Source organism: Saimiri boliviensis, chromosome 6 (assembly GCF_048565385.1).
Source record: "Saimiri boliviensis isolate mSaiBol1 chromosome 6, mSaiBol1.pri, whole genome shotgun sequence".
Taxonomy (NCBI): domain Eukaryota; kingdom Metazoa; phylum Chordata; class Mammalia; order Primates; family Cebidae; genus Saimiri; species Saimiri boliviensis.
In genome coordinates, this window is record NC_133454.1 from 52,426,647 (window position 1) to 52,444,950 (window position 18,304).

The window sequence follows — 18,304 nt, forward strand, 5'->3', positions numbered from 1 at the left end:
CTGGCTTGACAACGAAATGGCTGAATTCTGAACCTAAGAATAGTCGTTGAAGAGAAGACAGAAAGCAGATCTAGCTCACAAAGATGAGATCACTTTTCCTTGCTTCATTCTATTGGGTAGAAGAATTTATTTTCTCCATGTTAATTTATTCATCTTTTCCCTCCAAATTTCTAAAATACAAGTCAGAGGAATGAGCCCTAAGGACTATTCCTAGAGATGAACCTGGGGAGATATTCAGAAGGATTCTGTGTATGTCTCTTGATCTCATAAGCCCCAGGTTTGAGACTGTCTTTACTATACAGGTCACACAAAACTGATCCCTCCATTTGGGGATAAGTGAATTCCAAAACCACCCCTTCCCTCTCTCTCGGTGACTATAACTCAAGCATCAGAGAAGAAAAACTGATGTTGTCCTTGGGGAACCAACATTCCGTAGAGGATGAAGAAATAAAACGACATGAAATGTTGAGAATTGTTTTTCGGGGGAAAAAGCAAGGCAAAAAATAAAAACAGAAGAGTTTCAAAAGACAAAGAGTTCACAAGCTGATGGCTTTTCCTCTGAAGATCTTTCAGACCCACCACTTAGTCAATACCATTAATAAGATATTGGTCCCTCTTCATCTGGTGGATTACTTCCTCCACCGCTGCTGCTCTTCTTGGGGCATGAATAAAAGAGGCACTATGCCTTTTTATTACATCAAAACTGATAGGCATTATACCCTTGAAATGTTGGTCTAAAGAGGAAAGAAGGTGGGCCTGGAGGAAGGAAAGTCTAAGACAAAGAAGATAAAACGTTGCTGTCTCTTTTAAGGTAGAAAGGCAGTAAATTTCCTGACTTCTCATTCTTCATGACCCAGCAGGGCCCATTTGTAACTGTATATACCCTGTTATCAGCAAACTATAGAAATAACAGCATCAAGGAAAAAAAAAAGTTACCACAATTTTCCTTCTATTGGCCAAGCTGTAGAAGGAGCTGATCCACCTGCCAACGCCACTGTTTGCCATGGTTTTCCTTCCACATCGGACCAGCTGCTTTTTGAATAGCAGCTCTCATACAGAGCTACTGGGGGTAGGATGAGAGTCCTAGCCAGCAACTGTCAGGTTCTTAAAAAATGGAATCATTTTATTCTTAACTACCTTGCCCCTTTAAGCTGACATCAGGTAACAGGCTGTAGAGTAATTAGTGTTATGTGAACTTGCCAAAGAGTAAGCCATTAGTGCTTTAATAACCATTTGATAAAGACACCCAAAGTTCCCCCAAAAGCCCATGAAAACCATTTTATTTCAACTTCCCTCAAAGGAAAAAAACATATAATCTTGAAGAACACCTGTATTTCTGGGAAAATACATGCTGGATTCTGGTGAAACCCCCTCCCGGATAATAAGAAAATCAGCTCCCACAAGGGGACATGCAGGGAGCTGAGGAGCAGGGCTAATGGAACTGAGGCCAAATGAACAGTACAGCATAGCATGCCTGATGGTCACTGCCGTTCTCTGTGAATTAGGCATCTCTCAACAAGGTTCTGAAAACAATGGATATTTGCATCTGTCCCTGGCCCGAATCCCATATTCTTTTTTTCAAGATCTCTTGATTGGTACAAGGGGTGGAAGAAGCACACAGCAAACAGTACAAGAGGTATTCATTCTCCTGGAAAGAAAGAGTCCATGCCAGAGGTCCATGGCCAGACTAGCTAGGATCACTGTCATCCCAAATCTCCAATTCCTTTTCAGTAAACAGTTCTTGGCAGGTAGGAGCAGGCTTTGTGCCTTGTGAATACTATCAGAGTTGCAATATGAAGGCAGGGGACAAGGAAGGAGGGAGGAAAGAAAAAGTTCTTATGGTTATTGCTGTCACTTAGGGGACTTCCAATGGTGCTTACAGAAAAGACATTTTCTGGGTAGTCTTCTGTTACTTCCATGTGGGGAGGAACATGCCATCTGGCTTGAGCAAAGTGACCACACAAATGTTGAAGCTGCACTGTACCACCTCCTTGGGCAGAGGTGACCTTTCGCTGGTTGCAGGGGGAGTCTGCCCAAGGACTTCTGCAAGCACTGCCAGATGTCACATTACCTCTGCACAGCTTCCTGATCTGGCTCCCCATCCGAGCTCTCCTCGTCCACAGGGGTAACTGCTGGCACTGCCTGAAGAGAGACAGGAAGGAAAAGCTCAAGGTGGCAGCTTATTCTACAATGCCTCTTATTCTAGTAACTGGGCTTGGGGTGGGACTTTCTGTTGACTTTCTTGTTTACAGAACTTTTCTAGGACCCCTGGGTTATATCGGATGTCATATACCTATTTTTCCACGTTCGCCTTGCTTAGGTAATCCTACTTAGAATGTCTTCCACTTATTTATCTTCATTCATTTATTTATTAATCTAATAAATAGCTGAATCACTACTATGTTACAGAATAAAATGTGAATTTACAGATACAGACCTTGTCCTCATTTTACAGTCTAGTAGAGGATAGAGAAAAGCAAACAGACAATTACAAAATAGCATGACCAAGTCTTGTCACGGGGGTGCTTGGGAATGAAGGAAAGCATCCTGGAGGAGGTAACACCTAGCAGGAACCTGAAGGATGCATAGGAACTGGCCAGACAAAGAGGGACAGGAGTTACAGCTTTCCAAGCTGAAGAAAAGAGAAGGACTGCAGGTGTTCGAGGACCTGAAAATATAGTAGAAGATTGTTTACCTGGAATGTCTAGGAGTTGACCTGTTGTTTCATATTACTGTTATTTCCAGAGTTTAAATGTCTTAACTCCAAGAAAACACAGTGAATTACTGAAATTGCATTTTAGTACATAAGAGATACAATTGTGTAGTTTCAATTCAATGCTTTAAAATAGTTGTTACCCACCAAAACGTGAGTGAAACGAGAGCCACCATAATGCATGCATCACTGCGACTTTCCCATCTGCATCCTTGCTAGCTACCCCCAGCCTAGGTGCCCACATAATCGCCATGCCTCAGCCACTAGGACAAAAATCACACTTCAATTATTATAAAAGAGCATTGTACGAAATGGATAATTACAAAACAAAACAAAACAACACCCTCTTGGAATAATTTTGTTTGAAAGCTCCTAGAGTTTCCAGATCCCTTACCACAGTTCTACAAGGGTGGAGTGAACAGGGTGAGGCAGGAAGTGGCTGTAGATGAGGCAGGAGAGGAACACTGTGGCCAGTTATAAGCGGCCTTGAATAACATGCTAAGAAGTCTGAGGAAGAACAGTGGGGAATCACTAAAGGATTTTAAGCAGGGGCATGATGTTACAAGATTTGTATTTCCAAAAGCTAGCTTACTTCAGCTGCAGTGTGAAAAGGGCTGGTGGCAGGGATCAGGGGCCATAACTGGACGCAAGGAAGTCGGTTAGGAGGCCACTGTGTCAATCGAGGCAAGGGATGACAAGTGACCTGAGTTAAGGAAAGGGAAGTGGAGAAATAAGATGTTTAACTCACAGGCACTGGATAACTGATTTGATATATGGGGAATAAGAGAGGGATGAGTTAAAAGATAAAATACACATTCCTAACTTGTGTAACCAGGATAATGACAGTGCCATTCACTGTCACCCAAGGGGAGGAACAGGTTTTACAGAGTCATGGTAAGTTCATTTGGGACATGTCGAATAAAAGTTGTGAATACTTGTGGGATAACCAACTAAATCCATCCAGTAGGTAGTCATAGTTACATTAAGTGTAGAACTCAGAAGAGCATTTCTGGGCTGGAGAATCAGATGGGAACTGAAATTATGGGGGTGAACACGCCCACCCTGAAAGAGTACAGAAAGGGAGATAAGAATAGGGCCTAGGATAAAACTCTGGGTTTTGCCAACTTTAAGGAGCAAGCAGAAAGGAAACGTGAAAAGGAGAGGCAGAGGGAAAACAGAGAGAATGTGGTGCCACAGACACCAAAACCAGAAAATATTTTAAGGAAAAAAAGAGTCAACAGTGATTAATACAGTTGGGATGTCCAAAAAGATAAAAGGTTAAAAATGTCCACTGGATTTATCAATAAGAACCTGTTAGTGACCCTGGCAAAAAACACTTACAATGGACACAGTCAGTAACCCCACCTCCCACAAAGCTGATCATGGTCCTTCCAAATCTGCCTCGCCCATCTCTGAATGCCTCTGCTGCCTAATATTCCATGTTATTACTGTGGTAGTTAATCACAGATGATCTTGTACTACTGACCTTGTCAGTGATGCCAAGGGCTATCATATGTAATTCTTTCATTACTGAGAGTGTGGCCCATGGACTCATGCCCACAAACTGTTTTGTTACCAATTTGTGACAAAAAACCTTTTAGAAACTTTCAGCAATTAAAAAAAAATAAAGAGAAACTAAATTTAAAAAAAAAAAAAAGGCAGAGTCGAGAGTGGCAGAAAAAAAATAAAGAGAAACTTTTAGCAATTTAACAGACTAATTTTGTCTGAACTCAATAAAAAATTTAGCCTTGTATTTTAAATGTTTTTAAATTTTCATTTTTCTAATGATTCACTTTCACTATATTTTACAAAGGATGGATTAAAGGAGGGAAAGGGTCCTCAAAGTGGCACTGCCCTAAAATATCTCCAAGGGTTATGGATACAGTTATTACCCAATCTTACTGTACTACGAGATTGAATGAATAAATGAATGGACCTATGACAGGAAAATAACCAGAAATAAACAGAATCCAGGGGAGAAGAAAAATCTCTGAATGTGCCCATCATATGAAGGAGATGTGACTAGAGAAAAACTGACTAGGCTACAGCTGCGGAAGGAAATCATCAAGTGATCCAGGTTGTGCCAAAAATGTGAGGCGGGATTTATCAATGGAGAAAGTGTTGGTGAGAAGGCAATTTTGGAAGCCAGTCTAGAAATGAATGAATTCCAGGGCGCTTTTGCCTTCGCAGGGAAAGGTTGCCTGGGAGAAGGCTGTGAGTTAGGCTGCTGCTACCTGGCTCAAGCTGGCAGGAGTGCAGCTGGACTTAACCAGGGTACCTGTGAGCGCCCACTGAAGAAGGAGCTCTCCAGGAGCAGAGTTCAATGTAGAAATAACTCAGCTAAGTAAGTCTGCCAAAAACAAACTGTGGAAAGGTCTACTGGCCTGAAGAAAATGGGCTGGAGCATCCTAAGTTTGGAGAAAGAGGAAATTTGGACATGTAAGTTGGCCCTGGGTTCCCAACCCTAGGCTCATAACCTCTTTATCAAAAGCCTCTGAGACAGTAAATTGGGCTCTGTGCTACTACTCACTGGTGTCATAGTGACAAGCGGAGAGGGTCCCCGTGGGCGCTTCAGTAGCTGCTGGGCATGCAGTTGGATGTTGGCTCCTCCATCTGATGCTCTCCGGCCAAGGGGGCCCATTCCATTCAACAGCTGTAGCGTGGGCGGCTGTAGTAGAGACTGCTCCTGCCAGGAGCAGAATGGGAAGGGCGGACCATGAGATGAGGGGCAGGTGGGGAGAAAGGGGCAAGACACTAATCTACGGAAATTCAGGGAGCCACAGGTCATGATGGAGACTAGAGAATGCTTCCTTCTCACCCGAACTGCTTTGCAAGAGAAATCATCTTTCTCTGTAAGAAAACCCTTAAGTCCTAGGGAAGGTCCCTCAAAGTCTCTCAAAGGAAGTTCAAGTCTGTTTCCTCTGGAGCCAGCTCTCTCCCATATCTAGGTACCTTGTACTCAAGTTGCCCGGTTGGCTGTAAATTTTGCATAGGCAACAGGTTGTGCATGAAGTTCACGTTAGGGGCCACCTGCAGGAATGGAGCCTGTGGGTTGACTCCAGGAAAGCCAGGTAGGAGCTTTTGCAGATCTTCCATAACTTCCGTGCTGATAGGAAACAGAGTGACAGAGAAGTTGGGTTAACATTCTTACTCAAAAGTGCTTATATCTCAAAAATGACAGCATTGCTATGTTCAGTACAACTTACTGTATTTTATTTATTTTCTTCCCAAATTTAGGTTTCTCTCTAAGATCCTAAATCAAAGCAAAAGCCTAAAGTGTGGAATTTAACTCTCTGCTCCTTTACTGTTTGGATGAGAGACTGCTATTCTTTACTGGCCATTTGTGTCAAACCAAGGGCTCTGAGCCAAGAGGAAATACTGGCACCAGTCCAGGTCAGGTTTTCAAAGCCTGGACGTGAACACCAAGTTTCTGGAGAACGTGGGTCATCCACTAAGATAATGGCTGCCTGAAGTAGCATCTGATTCACTAGGGAAAGAATGCAAATCCTCTTGTCAGTGCTGATAGGACAGATAAGTACTAGATGTACAGGGCTATCTTGCTACAACAGTGGGTTTTATAGCATACTTTTAAAATAAGAGCTCTTGCCACTAATAGAGTGACTCAAGGCTCTGCCCCTTTGCAGCTGACATAGTCTGTGGAGCCAGAATGCTCCCCTATTGCCTGTTTGATCATACGTTGAGAAAAAGAGACGTAAGGCAAGCACATCAGCAGGCATGGGAGTCTTTTTTGGAAATTCACTGGGAGAAAAGAGACATTAATAAGAAAATCAGCTTTGCCCTGAGTTGACCTCTCAGGAGAATTCTTGCCACAAGCTTCTCTTCCTACTCAGCAAAGAAAATATCCAGAAAAGAGGTAAGGCTATTCTAATGTTGAGAGTCTTTAACTGTGGAACAAACATGGGGCAAGCTAGCCTTCAGTCCATTTTTTTCCAGTGCGCAGGCATCAGGAAACACCATGAGGGAAGAATTTGGGAAAACACTTTGGGAAACTGTTGCGTTGTTGGATTTTGGATCCTTATTCATTTAAATTTTAATTGTCCACACACATAAATTACATCGTATCATTTGTCCACTTGGCCACTGGATTAGAGCTCCTCTGGGGATACGATGTAATAGGAAATGTGCCAGGGTAGACACGGAAAGTCAGGTGACAATTCTTTGCCCTGGTGTTAATCAGGGCTGCTGGCCAGATACTCACCGTGGGTCAGCCACACCCACTGTGTGCCGCCTCATGGACAAATAGCGCACCAATGCTTCAGGGGAAGGTTCTTCACCCTCATCACTGTCCAAATTCAGTGTCCCATCCGGCTGAGGTGGAGGGAAACACCATCGAATTAGAAATCAGAAGGAAGGGAAGCAAGGATACGGCAAAGAGAGTGGTTTCAGCTGACAATTCCCACAGGTTGCGCTACTTGCCTCCACAATCTGGTTCTCCGGGTTGATCAGCTGCACCTGGGGAACGCTGATGTTCATAGCGGTACCTGCCTGCTCCGCCTGGAAAGCAGTACATACATATACGTGCATACCTTTAACACTAGAGGGAAATAATGAGTCTTTCCAAGTAGTCTTGATTGCTAAAGTCTATGTTTCCCTGAGTACTAAAGGCTTTGGTTCATCTGCCGTTAGAAGTCACAACAAGGAAGCATCCTGTGGAGAGGACAGCAGCGCCTCATGATTTGCTATTTCTTTAAAAAAACAAAAGGCACAACTATTGTTGCTCATCCCTCCTCTCTGTCAAAAAAAGGTCCAGATCTTTGGCCTTTGACAAAAGAAGAGATGACAAATGGGAGACAGAGGTAAGGAAGAGCAAGAAACTCTCATGACTTCGGGTTAGTGAGCAACAGCTAACCTTTACCCCCCTGGTGTTACTTGTCCTGAACTAGGTCACTGGAGTTATTGCCCACCTGGATATTGACTGGTGCTTGAAAGGCCATGGCTCGGGGCATGCTAGGAAGTGCTCCGAGACGCAGGGTTTTATGTCTCTTATGTCGATCACACAGCAGGCTGTAGATTGCACTATAGTGATCATAGGCATCTGATCTTAATGACTACCAAGAGAGAAGGGAAAAGAGTACAAAACCCTGGTGAAATGGCATGTTGATGACCAGAACCCTTTCAGTAGTAACATTAGCCAAAGCACCTTCTTTCCTTCTTTCCAAGGCCCAGGGAGGGGCAGAGGAAGAAAAACAGGAGGGAAAAAAAGGCCCAAGTTCCCAAGAAGGAGAAAAATGGAAAAAGCAGGTTAGAGGAAGAACTGCTACCTCCCACTTTGTTCTCCACTCCTTCAGAGTTACCTGCAGTGTCCGCTCTTTGTCCAGTCCCATGTCCTCCATGGCCAAGAGGACATCCTCATTCAGGGGGTCCACCTGTCTTTCTTCCTTTAGTTGCTGGCATTCAGCTATTAACTGTAACATAAAAAAGGGGAAGCTGTCAACCCTCCAATTAACCACATCGATATGGCACAGCATATATAATGACCACACTGTTCTATGCCCTCTAGCTTGGGATGCTTCTGGCCTCAGACAAAGTCTAAGGAAGACCGCCCTGAGTGATCAGCTGTGAACAGATAACATCCCACTGTCTCCTGAGCTCCCTGGAGTACCTGGGATGGTCACGGTGCTTTAAATAAAGGCACGCTACTGAAGCTACTGAATTGAGCACGTTAAGACAAGAGGAAGGTGACATCCCCATGGTAGGAAAGCTGCAGAACTGCAGGCTGTACTATGTCAGAAGCCAAAAACAGACGATAATTTGGGGGCACACGGTAGGGAACCCCGATAACTATTCTCCAACAGTTCAATTGGTTGTCCATCCCTTCTTGCTCGCTTCATGTGCTGCTTTAGCGTTACACAATAGCTTCTTCCCAGTGTCCACCTTTTCAGGTCACGGCCTGAGTACCATCACATGCAAAGGAGGCTGCAGCAGCTTCAGAGGAGTTCCCCGTGGCAGCGGTTCCCAGCTCACCCTGTCAAAGTTGGGATCGGCATCCCCTAGCTTCATCCACTTGTGCTTGCAGATCTGCTCCATGGAGAGGCGCTTATTGGGGTCTAACACCAGCATATGGCGGATCAAATGCTCACATTCTGCAATGGACAAACAGCCTGCCTTCAGTCTCTGGTGAGCGGAGGCACCAGGGGAGCAGAGGAACCAGGGGCAAAGTCAGCAGGGAGGCTCTCCAAATCCCTGCTTCTCATTTTGTCTCTCTTGCTCTGTAATCCTTACCTATTTTGTTGCGTACTCCACCAGAAGGGGCTAGGCAAAGGCAGAGAGAGGTGGAGAAAAAGAAACTCGAATGTGGTAGTCTGGTTAATGCCTTCGCCAAAAGTCTGACCAGAAAAAGTATGGGAATAATCCATGGATTTCATTTATTTCTATTACGTATGGCCTCACTTAACACAAGAATAGAATGGCCTCTAAAGAGATTCAGTATCTTACAAGGTTCTCAAGATAATCAGTTTTATCTTCCTAAATGTACCACCATGAGCATACTAATGCTTTTGGCTTAGGTGTGCAATACTCTTCTTCAAAACTCAGGGAATTTGAATTTCTGATGGCACAAGGTGTGTGGGGAAAGAGCCACAGGTGACTTCTTATGCCCTGGAATTCAGCTAGCCTTATTTATCATTTTCTCAACGTTATTTAAACAGTCACAGGTATGTAAAACTGAGCTGTGAGCTACAGATATTCAGATCAACAGAAATTTTTCTCTGGGAGCTCATATTACGGATTATACTGCAGAAGGAACAATGGATTCACAATCAAGAAACCTATATTCTGATTTCGAAAACTACCATGGATTTCTAAGTTTTCTCATCTATAAACTGTGGGTACCGAGGGTGATACGGGAGTAATCATTGTGATGAGGGCAGTGATGATGACACGAAAACAGCAGTATTAACGCATCTTCTGAGCATTTTACCATGATTAGTTCCTCATTTAACCTACACAGCAATCCTAGGAGGGAATGTACTATCATGATTCCCATTTTAGGAATAGCAAAAACTAGGCACAGAGAGGTAAAGAGACTTGTCCAAGGTCACATGGTTATTAAGTCTGATTTCAAACCAGACAGCCTGACTCTTCACCTGGTACTCTTAATCACATGCTACACTGCCCCATAGTGCATGGAGTTGTTGGGAGATCCAAATTCCCCAACATTAATTCAACATTGAACCAGTAATTCAACGTCTTTATCCAAGCCACCATCATCTCTGGCTTACACCACTGCAAAAGTCTCCTACCTGGCCCTTCTGCTTCCATTTTCACTCCATTACAATCTATTTTCCATAGAGAGGCAAAAGGAATTTTTCCAAAGCATACATTTGGTCATATCACCACTTTGTCTACATTTCTCCAACCTCTTCCCATAACCCTCAGAATGAAATCCAAAGTCCTGGGCCTACAAGGCTGCTCTTTTTCTCTTTCTCTTTTTCTCTCTCTCTCTTTCTTTCTTGACAGTCTTGCTCTGTCACCCAGGTTGGAGTGCAGTGGCATGATCTCGGCTCACTGCAATCTTTGCCTCCTGAGTTCAAGTGATTCTCCTGCCTCAGCTCAGCCTCCCGAGTAGCTGGGATTACAGGCATGCGCCACCATGCCTGAATAATTTTGTATTTTTAGTAGAGACGAGATTTCTCCATGTTGGTCAGGCTCGTCTCAGACTTCTGACCTCAGGTGATCCGCCTACCTTGATCGACCTCCCAAAGTGCTGGATTACAGGCGTGAGCCACCGGGCCTGTCTTAGTTTACTCTAATTTTAAAAGATAATACAACAAAGTTCCTATATCAAAATGATTTCTTACATCAGGCATTAATCTGTTGTTGCTTTATAATTAAAAGTATATTCAAATGCAGTGTACATCTTAAAGACTTCTACATTCTTATAGAATAAAGTAAATGTCATCTACAATATTAAGCTTGATTAAAATTATGTTTCCAGAGTAGTGAGGCTACAGCCACAACCGTAGCAGCCCCTGTACAGATTATAACTGTCACTGACACACGTTTATGGTCTGCAGTTATTTAAGAGGAAAAAAGGTGCCGAAGACTTCTGTGTAGGGAGAAGCCTAGGACCAAATTGTTGTTAAGGCCTCTAGATGGCAGTCTCCTGTTTTCCTTTGGTTTCCACACACAATTTCAGTGCCTAAGATGACCAAAGCTGAATGGTGTTCAGTTACAGGCTTGCTTTAAAACAGATTTTTTTTCGAGGCAATTTCTTTAAAAGCAAGCAAGCAAGCAAACAACCAAAACCAAAACCAAAACACTACCGTAATAATTCTGAATCAGAAGATATATCTAGTTCAATTTCAGGATCTTGAACCCTCTATTTGATCATCCTTAACCATTATTTGGCCTCAGATGCCTTGAAAATCATGGATGTCCTAAGAAGCTTGCTACAGAGCCCCCAGATGGCTACAGACCCCAGATGAAGAACTCCTGGTTAGTGTCAAGGGCAAGAGCTTTTTAATCTTGTCCATCCTACATAACAGCCAATGTGCCAAGGAACAGAAATCTAACATTTTTCATATGTGGCACAGATGGAAAAGATGACAAAATGCAGAAAGCTAGAGTATCATCATCAACTCATATTTCCTAAGTGTCATGTAGTTCATGAAATTAAATTCAGATGAGATTTGAAGACATCATTCTACATAAAATGTGAAAACAGGGTGAAAATGAAGGGAATAAATGCTCTCAAACCTAAGAACACAATCTTAATTTGCGGTAGCATTGTGTTTTTGTTTTTGTTTTTTTTTTTTTTTAAAAAAGAACACAATCACCCACAGGACATTCAATTTACAAGTGTGGAAAGATGGAGCCCTCGTGTCAAACAAAACATCAACTTTTCCAGATGCCAAGAAGTACTTTATTTTATTGTCTAAAAGGGCCCTATTGGCCAGGCATGGTGGCTCAAGTCTATAATCCCAGCACTTTGGGAGGCTGAGGTGGGCAGATTGCTTGAGGGCAGGAGTTTGAGACAAGCCTGGCCAACATGGCAAAACCGTGTCTCTACTGAAAATACAAATATTAGCAGGGTGCAGTGGTGCACGCCTGTAATCCCAGCTACTTGAGAGGCTGAGGTACAAGAATTGCTTGAACCCAGAAGCAGAGATTGCAGTGAGCCAAGATTGTGCCACACCAGCTTAGATGACAGAGCAAGACTATGTCTCAAAAACAAAAAAATAAAAGGGCCCCATTATTTGTTCCCTCCCAGAAGGCAGAGCCTCTGATGCTAAATGAAACTGAACCACTTTGGGCAATGCAGGAATACGCTGCTCTGCTTGTGTGTGCCAGAGAAGCAGCTTCCCTTCAGAGCTGCTTTCATCTGCTCCATGCAAGACGCCAAGCAGTCTCCGCAGCGAGACTCACTGTGGGCCCATGAAACCTGATCTGCCACGAGAATGTTAACTAGAGGATGTGCAGCACAAGCCTTGCCCCGCTGCGCTGCCAGGGATTTGGATGACTTTGTGGAGCAAGAGCTGCTGTATGGGCAGGGTCCTAAAACGGGAAGACCTTTCAGTTGAGACTGCCAGTGTGAGTCCGTATCTGAGAAGGCAACATTTTTTTTTTCTTTTTTTGTCCTCGATAATACATTTCTCTAAGTCGTTACAACAAACCAAGACAAGTCTTGGCAGATAAGTCTTTTCCATAAGCCCTATGGATTTGACTGAAAGTATTAATGTCCCTTTGGCATACTGAGAGCGCAAAAGTGAGGGAAAGATACATAGAAAAGAGTAAAAAAATAGGGAAGAAGAGAAAGATTAATAGAGCAATCTATTCAACATTATTATTTAATAATTACTAAAATTTATTGAGCATTTATAGGCAAAGTGCTAAACCTTTAAGTCAATTTAAGCATCCGTATCACACATCAACCCCTGTTATTATCATCTCAATTTTATAGATAAAGGAATTTAAAATCAGAGAAGTTGAGAAATTTGACCAGATAATAAGAGGCCAAAGCAGGATACAAATTCTGGTCAGTTTTACTCCAAGGAGTTCTTAACCTATATGGTCCCTAAAGTAAAGACATTATTGGTATTCTAGGCTATGAAAACAAACCAAAACAATTCTCTCCCTGACAGATCAAATGCCATGTCATATCCACAGGTTTCATCATGACAGAATCACCCACAAGTGAGGTTAGTACAAAATGCACCAGGCAAATTGATGGCCAAGGACCAAGGACTAGCTGGAAAACAGCTTTAAGGGGAGATGGCAAGTTGGATGGAATGACGAGGCACGGACCTAAGAACATCTAAGCGAGGAGGGTTGTCTTATTAATAATTTTGTGGCTGAGGATTAAATGCACTGTGGCAGAGCAAACTTACTTATATGCTCTGTAAAAACAAAAGGTGACGAAGACTATGATAGAAGGCTTGAAACAACAGGCTTCCCCAATCAAAGCTCAAAGATAGGAAGAGATAGGTAAAAATTTGGGGAACCAGATCTTCAGACTCTTCAGGCTGATCCTGTGAAGGAGGGAAAGCCAATTGTCCCTGAAACCCTGCATGTGACACCAAAGAACAGAACACAGCAAAACAATCCTTTCCAGCTCTGTGGTGAGCAATGGCATAGAAGAAACTGAGTCATGGATTCTTTCTGGCCACATAAAGCTGCTTTGAACTGGTGGAAACAGAAGACATCTGTGTGCCAGAAGGCATGGGAAGGCATTCTTGTAAGGAAGAAAGTGCACGCTTCGTACAGGTGCTCACAAGAAGGGGATGGTCTAGTTTCTCATGTACTTGGTCCAGTCAATGATGGGTGTGTTCAAAGGTAATTTCAAAGCACTTAGCCCAAGAGTTCTACGTTTTCAACAATTTAAACAAACTTCTCAATAATGTTTACTTCTTAGTAATGAATTGCTTGTAGTGCAATTCTGACTTCAAAGAGGGTTCTATTTTTTCTAAATCTCAGAATCTGAAAAGGGAACAAAAATAAACTGGCTATTAAATCTCTGAAACATGTTTCTATGGAAAATTATTTGACAAAAACTTTTAAAAGTTAAATGACATTAAAGTCTTTTTTGTTTGTTTTGTTTGTTTTTTGAGATGGAGTCTTGTTCTGTCGTCCGGCTGGAGTGCAGTGGCTTGATCTTGGCTCACTGCAACCTCTGCCTCAAGCAATCCTCCTCCCTCAGCCTCTTGAGTAGCTGGGACTGCAGGCATGTGCCACCACACCCAGCTAATTTCCTGCATTTTTAGTAGAGACAGGGTGTCACCATGTTGGCCAGGATGGTCTTGATCTATTGACCTCATGATCTGCCCGCCTCAGCCTCCCAAAGTGCTGGAATTACAGGTGCGAGCCACTGCACCCGGCCAATGACATTTAAGTCTTAAAGTTTTTAGAACAAGGATACTATGCAATACACTGCCTGAGGCTGTTACCCACTCACTCTGTCCAGCTCAGGTAACAGCCTGGGGCAGAAGTGATGCTATTATAGCAAATAGAATATGACCAAGGGATGGCTGCGATGGCAATCTCAGGATGGAGCCACATGCTCTGAGAAGAGTCTCTCCCCATATTTTAGATGTTCTGGATTTAACAAACGTTTGTGACTCAGAGTGCCTCTTTAATGCTGCCTGCCTTTTCCTAAAAGAAAAATGGCACACAAAACATGCTGTTTTTCCTCATGAAAAGAAAATAGAATCTGTTATAATGTCCTGATCTCATTATAACATGGACGGAACAGTGTGACTATTTTGCAGTGCTATGTTCCCTGCAGAAATAAGTAAAAAGTAATATCAATGGAAACCAGGGGTGTTTTTTGCCAAGATACCTTCTTTTCATTAGAAGCCGGCTAGAGTTAGGAATCTTCATTCTGCTTGTGAACTAAGCCCTAAAAATGATGTTTTATTAACATGCTCAAGAAATCCTGTCAGTGTCAACTTCTAGCTAAGGTCAAACTTACTTATTTTAGATAGCCACTATTTTAAAATCTAAACAAAAAGACAAATAGTCCTCAAAATAAGACATTTGGGCCTGGCACAGTGGCTCATGCCTGTAATCCCAGCACTTTGGGAGGCCAAGGCAGGAAGATCATTTGAGGCCAGGAGTTGAAGACCAGCCTGGCCAACACGGTGAAACCCAATCTCTACTAAAAATACAAAAATTAGCCAGGCATGGTGGTGCGTGCATGTAATCCCAGCTACTCAGGAGGCTGAGACAGGAGAATCACTTGACACTGGAAGGTGGAGGTTGTAGTGAGCCGAGATTGGGCCATTGTACTCCAGCCTGGACAACAGAGTGAGACTCTGTCTGAAAAAAGAAAGAGGTGACATTTGAATGTATAAATAACATATTCTAAATGTGCTAACCTATAGATACATTCAGAGATTGTATAAATGTTTATAATAATACAAAATGCAGGGGGTTTGTTGTTGCACTAAAATTTTGTTATTTTGGTTATTGCTAGGACAATGGTGTTGTAAGGATTGAAATGCTTTTATTCTATACATTAAATTTTGACACATTACTGCTATAATAGAAATAAACATTTCTAAATACCAAGTTAAAGAACTGGTTATTTATTTTTAAATTATTTTGAGACGGAGTCTCATTCTGTTGGCCAGGCTGAGTGAAGTGGTATAACCATAGCTCACTGCAGCCTCGAACTCCTGGGCTTAAGTGATCCTCCTGCCTCAGCTTCTCAGTAGCTGAAACTACAGACATACACTACCACATCTAGCTATTTTTATTTTTATTTTTTTAGAGATGGGGTCTCACTATGTTGCCCAGGCCGCCTGCCTTGATCTCCTGGCCTCAAGCAATCCGTTGGGATTACAGGTGCATGCCACCATACCCAAAAAGGATGCAGTCAATGCCACAGTTTTACATAAACAAAGAAAATACACAACCTTGGAACGTAATATATGACAGTATTGACTGTGGTAAGATCTGACTCATAAAAAATAAGCACTGAGATTAGCTTCTCTTGACACAATGGCACTAAGAAAAAACTGTCCTGTTCTGAGTCATTGATTTTCTGTTGTTGTGGGGAAGAAAAATGGAAGTCCCACACGTCAGTAAAATTTCAAAAACAATATTCCAACAGTAAGAGATCAGAAAAGAAAGCGGAGAATTATCCATTTTACTATAAATTCCAACCCTAGTGGTTTCTGCAAATTATTATAATCAGAATATGCTGGAATAGAAATAGTTCTTTTCATCTCTAAATTCTGTAAGACACTTCCAGTGACTGAACATAGAGACCATAGGGAGATGGCTTGGAACAATTTAGCAAATAGACACGGAGTCCATAAGAAAAATTTCTATTCGGAGTCAGTACACATGGGCTGAGAGGCTTTTCTCTTCAGTTTTAACAAGTTATCAACCGGAGACAGACCCCGGAGAAAAGGTTTTGACCATATATATTCATTTGTTAGAAAAATAACACTGATTTCTTGAACTTCCTTACTTTCAATCAGTTTTTCTAGGTGGGCATGATGCTGACAGAATTAAAATTCAGAAATAGAAAATCCTGGCCTAAAGGGTAGGGATGCCAACATTTAGCTCTAGTCCAACCTTGAAAAAGCCCTGGCTTGCTTACTGTTTTACAAGAAGCTGTCCATTTTGTGGTTCACATTCAAATATCTTTTGAGTCCTAGTGTCCGTCATTATAGTGTAAGAAAATTCTGCCTCCGGGTCCAATACAGAGTTCCTCCTACTCGTTTTTCAATAAGTAATCCAGATGCAGACAAATACATCCATTCCAGGACTCTCATGATCCTTGGAGTAACTTACCAAATATGTTATTGGGAATGAAAATACAAACACGTATGGTTAGATGGTCTCTGAAGTCAGACTGCCAGGGTTCAAATCTCAGCTTTGCAACTTACTGGATGTGTGTCTTGGGCATGTTATTTAACCCTACCCATGCCTCGGTTTTCTTATTTTTCAAATAATCTCTCATACAGTCTACCTCACAAAGCAGCTTACCTCAGACAGTTGTCCTGAACATTAAATAAGATAATGCAACAGTGGCTGGTATACAGAAAGTGGTCAATAAATGCTATTATCCAAATCTCTGGAGTCCTTCCACTTGGAATATCCTCCTTTTATTTTTCTACTTAGGATTGCCATAAGCCAGGAGATAGTTGGTTTGAAAAGGCTAATAATAAATAGGGCCGTACCAATATTTATCTACTGGTTTTTAGTTATGTTAGGTCAAATCATGGAAATGAACACGGCTGGCCTGTTTCACTCTGAAGTAGCTCTAACCTCTTTTCTGACATCAGTTGTGATTTCTACATTCACTGACATGAAAGCACTACATAGATTTTTCTCTCTGGTGGTGCAGTATGTCTCAAAAGGTAGGAGAAAACTGCTTTGAGGACTCTCAGCTCCTCAATATACGGAGACTGGTGGGTGGTAAGCCCATTTAATCCCTTGCCCCATTCGTTCTAAACAAAGTGCTTTTAGCCAAGCAAGATGCTGTGTGGTTCTTGATGAGTAAGCCCGTCAGGGCAGAGTTGCTTGCCTCTAAGTAGAAGCTTTTTGGCAGTAGCTGCAGGGCACATTCTCCATCAGAAGCATTATGTAAGCCTGGGTCTTGCATTCCCAGTGATAAAATGCTCATGCAGTATTACTATTAATTAAGTCACAATGAAGTCTAATCAATAAAGACTCAAAAATATTGTCCACAGGAGATCTCTATCCGCTCACCAACGCTGCAGTTTGTTCACTGTAAATTAATTTTCCTTCAGTTAAATAAACGATCTTAGTATGTCTGTAGCAGGTGGCACAACAGAAGAATCTGGCAAACTAGGCTCTAACTATGTTTCTGATGGTTAAAAAAGATATACTGAATGAATCTGGTGCTCAAAAAATTTAAGTTACTGGCATCCAGTGGTGGAAGGGGAGGTCAGAAGAAACATCTGCCAACACATGAAGCCAGGTCAGGTTTCAGCTTCCACAACAGATCAAGAAAACAGCAAGTTTCCATTTTTAATCCTTCTATAATTTAGACTCAGGGTTTTATCAAACTGATCTTTGGGATGGTCTGTGAACTTTAATCCACCAACACTGGCCTGGATCAAACTTATTTTACTTGAGACATAGAAAGCAAACTCTGTAGTAGATCAAAACACCTTTTTACACCTAAAAGTCATTTGACTTGGTCACCTTCATAATAACCCATATAACAAAAGTACATAAAACCATGGCTGGGCATGGTGGCTCACGCCTATGATCCCAAGCATTCTGGGAGACTAAGGCAGGCAGATGGCTTGAACCTAGGAGTTCAAGACCAGCCTGGGCAACATAATGAAACTCCATCTCTACATTTAAAAAAAAAAAAAAAAAAAAGCATATAAAACCAAGTGGTTTGATGAATAATTTAGATAATGTTAACAATATAATACAAGAGTCTGGGCAGGGTGTGGTGGCTCATGCCAGGGGTGCTGGCATGTACCTGTAGTGCATGGAATGACAGTGATATACATTTAAAAGAGGATTAATTTGAGGATTAATTTGAGGCTGGATTGATTTTATACCAGCTATAGTAGTCCCGAATAGTCCCAGCTATTCGGGAGGCTGAGGCAAGAGCCCCGGAGACAGAAGTTGCAGTGAGCC

At 42.2% G+C, this 18,304-nt stretch overlaps 1 protein-coding gene across 6 annotated transcripts in view; it reads right to left on the bottom strand.

Annotated features, from left to right (window-relative positions):
- Positions 1-18,304, bottom strand: part of SIK3 (SIK family kinase 3) — a 241,417-nt gene that overhangs the window by 26,344 nt on the left and 196,769 nt on the right. For 4 of the 6 annotated variants that reach the window (XM_039471144.2, XM_039471140.2, XM_039471142.2 and 1 more), the window contains exons 7-14: positions 8,699-8,817; positions 8,029-8,139; positions 7,639-7,782; positions 7,151-7,228; positions 6,933-7,042; positions 5,666-5,819; positions 5,244-5,399; positions 2,072-2,142 (exon numbers count right to left, since the gene is read on the bottom strand). In XM_039471144.2, coding sequence (XP_039327078.1) covers positions 2,072-2,142; positions 5,244-5,399; positions 5,666-5,819; positions 6,933-7,042; positions 7,151-7,228; positions 7,639-7,782; positions 8,029-8,139; positions 8,699-8,817 — 943 coding nt within the window. The remainder of the gene's footprint in view (positions 1-2,071; positions 2,143-5,243; positions 5,400-5,665; positions 5,820-6,932; positions 7,043-7,150; positions 7,229-7,638; positions 7,783-8,028; positions 8,140-8,698; positions 8,818-18,304) is intronic. The other 2 variants (XM_039471143.2, XM_039471141.2) reach the window with 1 other exon arrangement.